The sequence below is a fragment of the Austrofundulus limnaeus genome, unplaced genomic scaffold (assembly GCF_001266775.1).
Source record: "Austrofundulus limnaeus strain Quisiro unplaced genomic scaffold, Austrofundulus_limnaeus-1.0 Scaffold106, whole genome shotgun sequence".
Taxonomy (NCBI): Eukaryota; Metazoa; Chordata; class Actinopteri; order Cyprinodontiformes; family Rivulidae; genus Austrofundulus; species Austrofundulus limnaeus.
This window is the reverse complement of record NW_013952508.1, coordinates 1,070,453-1,076,231: the sequence shown is the minus strand read 5'-3', so window position 1 is coordinate 1,076,231 and position 5,779 is coordinate 1,070,453. Positions and strand designations below refer to the sequence as shown.

Below are 5,779 nucleotides of genomic sequence, written 5' to 3'. Positions count from 1 at the left end.
CTTGGGTTGTTACCGACATCTGGTGAAAATTTCATGTCATTAGCACCTCTAGTAATATATTTACTGAGAAAAATGGTGATGTGTTCAATACTTATTTTACCCACTGTAGATGCCATTTACTGCATTCTGGTGTATTTTACCAGGTTGTTAAAGATTTTTACCTGCTTAAATTAACACTTGATTCAATATTTCAGAGACAGAATTTTCATTAATTTAGTTCCATCATCCTGTTTTTAAACTCACTGCTACAGCTGAGATAAGATTAATTAATGTGACAGTTTAACATATCCAATAACTTTAGGGGTGCTTTTTATTTTTATATTGTCTGTTGATTTATTTTTAATTGTAACACAAGTTATTGTGCCAAATAATGATGACCCTCAAGTGATGAAGATGATGCTGCCTTTATTGTTATTGTACAGAGCACAATGAAATAACATTTAAGTACTGCTTAGTAACTGCATGTTTAAAACTAACATTATAAAGTTTACCTAATGAATTTAATGAATTTAGAGAGGTGTTTCACTTTTTCTGATTTAGTCATAGGCCTACTCATAACCAAACACAGAGCATCATGCAGCCTTCATAACATAAAATGACACTGTGTTTTGGTGACCAAACAACAAAATAAATAAATAAATAAAATAAATAACAAAAACATTTGTCACCATAAGTCCAAAAGTTGACACCATAAGTCAGATTACAGGCATATGTTCTGTACATAAATAAAATCATCACTTCCTTGTCATTACTCTTCAGTGATAGAGCTTGGTGATGTTTCAAACTGTTAAACACTGCCACCAACTGTTCAGGAGGATTGTTACACCCCTAAATGTTGTTTCACTGTGGAAGGGGTGTGTACAGCAGGGTGGCCAAAGATTTGTCTGTGGTGGTCATGGCCACCCCTGGCCACCCTCTGGCTCCGCCCCTGTTTTACTCCAGCCCCACCAACTCTCACCTGCTCCTCATGTTTCTCTCCCAGGTGTTTCTTGTTTTCTCTCATTAGTTGGCCTTTATATTCTGTGTTCTGCCCTCAGTGTTCGTCTGATCACTGTGCTGTTTACAGCCTGTGATGGTTCCTTGCATTTTGAGCTGCCCTGTCACTATTTTTTGTTTAATACATCTTTACTTTTGCCTTTTTGAAGCTGCCTGCACCCTGGGTTCTTTCTTGCCTGAAAACTGTGACAAATGGTAAAAGTTTGGGGTTAACTCACTGCCACAGCTAGTGTACATTAGCAAACAGCAAAATGGCTACAACTCAGTCCAGTTTCTAGATACTGAGCTAAATCTTGGTGTGGTAGTAGCAGAGTCCTCTCCAACCATACTCTGAGTTATAACTGATCTACAGCATGAGGTTAAACTAAAATCTCGCCTACATTTCTCAACGTTAGAAGCTCTTCGCTTCACGCTCTGCTACGAGAGGCTTTCCTTCAAGGAACATTTGGCTTTTAATTACATATGATCTAATCAGCACACTTAAATCATGTTTGACCTTTTGTATTTAATTGATTTGACATTTCTTCTTAAAAAAAACACAGTGTAAACTCGATGCCATAATAACCGCATGACATTCTGCTGTGTGTAATTAAGTCTGGCCCAGCAGAGAACACTTCCTCCACACGACAGCGGTGGATTACAGGATGATGCCGGTCAGTCAAATCCACGCAGCTCGTCGGCTGCTGACACGTCTCGGGGTGTGTGTGTGTGTGTGTGTGTGTGCGTGTGTGTGTTAGGACTCACTGATTGTTCCTCCTTGGCGTTGCCGGGGTTGCCCTCTGGATCAACGGGGGAGTGATCCGTCGAGGGGTCACTGGCCTGGGAGGGGGCGCAGTCCGAGGACGAGCTCTGCTGGGGGGCTGGTGTGGAGGCTGCGAAAGACGGGAAGATAAATGTCCAATAAACGTGTTGACAGAAAATAATGAAATCTAGATGTTGACCTTTCCCGCCTGTCCGCCCCCTCAGGATTCTGCTGTTATTAAATGAAACACGGCTCTTTGTCCTGACGTTTGGTTACATTTATCCTGCTGTCTACTTCTCCACACACAACTGAAACAAGACTGAGGGGATGCTAACATGCTAGCAGTCTGCAGCGCTGCACATACAGCTGCTTTGAAGCTAATGCTAACGTTGATTTATTTATGGTGTCAAATTAACTAACCTCATCAGATTAATATTCACCACAAAAAGTAAGGAAATTAGTGTTTGGTAAAGTATTTCTTTGTTGCAACAACGCTTCTATTGGTAATAAATCTTATACCTGTGTCTGATGGCGGCACCTGGGGGACCCAGAAGCTCAAAACAAGAATCAACAGCAAAATAAGCTTTTCGGCTGAAAAGTTCTGGTAAAAATTTTTTGTGTGCAACCCACATAATCAGCTCTACTGCTCATCCCACAAATGCATGATCCTTACAAATGTGGCACAGTGTGTAGGATTTTGTCAAGTCTTTTAGCCAAAATTGAGATAATCACTAATGACAATAATAAAAAACATGTCTAATCATTGCAGACAAAGACCTTGTTTTATTATTTTTACCTTATAAAAAGRTGTTTATATCTCCATYGTCYCGGGTCGCCKRACAGYCAGCRGCCATCTTGCACCGCCATCTTGTCTACGAAGGCTCATGAAGGACAAACTGCGGTGGCGGCGTCAAAAACGGTTTTAGTTGTAATACTATAAATGTAATATTTGTTGTCTGTCATTGTAGCTGGGATAATTTTACTTATTAAAGCTCATAATCTTACCACTTGAAACATCACTAGCCCTGAAGCTGCTGGTAGACATCGCGGTTGGAATTATCAAAGGTTTTTGACACCTGAGAGACACCGTAGCAACTCTTTTGTGTTTGGAAGCGGGGGGGGGGGGGGGGGGGAGGACCAGGGAGGATGATTCAACCACTCAACCACTAGATGTCGCTGATAACAACAAATCCTACACACTGTGCCTTTAAAAAAGGAAAAACCAAACTTAAAAACTTTACAAACTTTCCAACAGTAAAAGATTTATTAAGAAACATTGTTACAACAAAGAAATAATCTAACTTACTTACTTTTTGAGCTAAGTTTATTTAGCTATACATTTCAATTAGGTTTTAAACACCAAAAACAAATTCTAACAGTCGGATGCTGGAGATGAATATAAAAGTTTTGTTTATAGTTAATGTCGTCGCAAAAGCAGAAACACGTTGGAATAATACGAAAAAAGTCTGCGTATATGATAATCAAATATGATTTAATTGTGAGCAACAAACACACAGAACTGAAATCAGGAAGGTTCTGCACGCTTGCTACTGGGCGCGTCAGCAGAATTCAGCCAATGATATACATCATGTCAACACCATGTGACAGTTTACAACCAATCACAGACTCCCACCAGTCCATTGTGGAGTCCCATTGTCCAGACAACGAGAGCGTAACGAGCTATCAGAAAGATACAGCGATGGACAGTGTCAAGGGGAAACAGATATAAATAATTAGTCCATGACAGTTAAGATATTTTTGAAATCAGGGTTCTATGGAAATTTTATGAACTGTCAATATGTTACCTGTTATAGGTTGTTATTTGAATGACAGTTTGGAGAAACAGATTCATTTTGATCAGACTTTAAAAATTCAACTTCAGTCATTTTTTAAACTTACAGAACAATACATAAAATGAATAAATGAACATTTAGCGTTTTTGATTTCTACTGATGATTCATCTCAAAGAAAAACCTGAACATGTTCTGATATGTGAAGTTGTTCCACTGAATCAAGAACAACAGGTGACAGCATGACTCTGCAGTTTTTAACTGTTGTTTTTTTTTAATAATATTGATTATTTTTTTAGTTTTAATTTATATATTAAGTTGTATTTAATCACTGCATACGCTGCAAACATTTTTATTCAAAGTTAAGTCCATTTGATATTTATTTAAGTTTTGATGACGCAACATCTCACACTGGGTCAAAGGTCAGCATCAACACTTGGCGTTTGACTCAGTGGGACTTTGACTTTATCGTTTATTCATTTTATTTGTTTCCTTTTTTTTACTTCTGTAAATTTACATGTTTTATCCTTTGTCCTGAACTTGTGTGTTTTTTTTTATGTATGTTATGTATTTATTGGCATTTTTTACATTTTCAGTTCAGGCATCATTTTCAGCCTTCGGTTAATTCTTTGTCTTTTGTCAGAATTGTTTTTTTCTACCTTTATTTGTACTTTTTTGCTCTCACTGAACAAACACACATTTATTTTGACTGTTTTTGGTTGTTTAGTGAGAAAGGTAATAAAAATGCCTCAACTGCAGACATTAACTGCTCTGCTCAGTCCAGTGATGCAGTGGGACAGTTTCTGAAACACTTACGAGACTCAGTAGACGGTGACGTCGATGCACCCGGGCTCAGAGTCATCCTGGACAGATCCAGATCACTACAGCTGCCTTCCTCTTCCTGGTGTGCAGCTGTCGGAGGAGGCAGCAGCTGACTGCAGACCAGTGAGTCGGGCACAGTCATGAGGCCGGGGGTCCCACATCTGCTCACTGATGCTGACCCAGAACCGATTCCCACACCCACCATTCCTGACGTGGAGGGTCCCTCTCCTGCGTCTGAGTCCACGCAGAGTCTGTCCTTCCCCGGGCTGAGCTGCCTGTGGAGAAGGGCGGGGTCAGCCGTGTGTTGGGGGCTAGTGATGGCCGAGGAGGGGGCCGACAGGTCGCAGCTCTGTGGGCACACGGTGGTGATGGGCACCAAGCCTTGGAGCATGGCGGCCGGGATGGCGTGGCCCCCCACGCCCACAGTTTGCGTGGGCATGTAGGCTGCCATGGCTGCCCACTGCTGCTGGGTGGCAGAAAAAATGTTGGCCTGGCTCCAGATGAGAGGCTGACCGGCGGGAAGGACCTGAGCCACCTGGAGGGGCCCCTGGACCGGGAAGGCCAGGGTCTGAGCCTGAGCAGAGAACGGCTGCTGAGCCCACTGAGCCGCCTGAACCGGACCCATCGTCATATAACCTGAAGGGAAAAACAGCAGGTGTGTAAGTAAAGCATAACTAAATAAAAATACCTGAACAGACTATGACTTGGGTAATAAAAAAATTCACTGAAAAGGAAAGTACTAAAAGTCATAAAAGTGCTCACAATAATCAGGAAAGTAAAAGTACTTTTACACACTCTAAGAAACGAAGTGTTGATTTTAAACTGAGTTGAGTAAATTGCTTTATATTTACTCATTACTTAACCATTATTTGGTTAAGTAAATTCAACACTTCACTTTTTAGCGTACATAAATAACTTTTTGAGTTTGGTTATTTTTATAATGATTTACTGGGTGTTAACGTGATCCATGATTACTTGTAAAATTAGACACTATTTGATAAACATTTATTTGAACTGTAAAACAAATACTGTTGGCTGTTCAGTTTTTCTAAATTTTTAAAAATATATTGTCACACAGATGGAGCCATTTTATTAATGCTGCAAAGCATACTGGGTAAATGATGACGTTCACTAGGTTATCTGGTACGAGACTGTTTGAGCTCTTATCCACTCTAGAGGTTAATCTTGGACAATATCTGATGATCAGATGAAACCAGAGCTCCTTGTCAGAGAGGAGAAGGTAGAAATGACTCAGTCTGTAACTGAAAATATAGATGGAGGACAACAGAGCTGCTTCATGGAAGAAGAAACTCAGCTTAGCCTCTTAGCCTTTGCGCTAACACCAAGCTATATAAATGGTGAAATAGCATTAGTGCTCAAATTAATACTGTTAGCTCGGGAACTAATGCCATATATATATATATATATA

General features: G+C 40.2%; 1 protein-coding gene across 1 annotated transcript in view; it reads right to left on the bottom strand.

Moving 5' to 3' along the window:
* The window catches only part of LOC106521301 (disabled homolog 1), a gene marked incomplete at its 5' end in the record, with an annotated part of 22,954 nt that overhangs the window by 4,942 nt on the left and 12,233 nt on the right, over positions 1-5,779 (bottom strand). Inside the window, 2 exon segments of the mRNA XM_014013819.1 lie at positions 1,741-1,868; positions 4,345-4,986. Of these exon segments, the coding sequence (XP_013869273.1) occupies positions 1,741-1,868; positions 4,345-4,986 (770 nt within the window).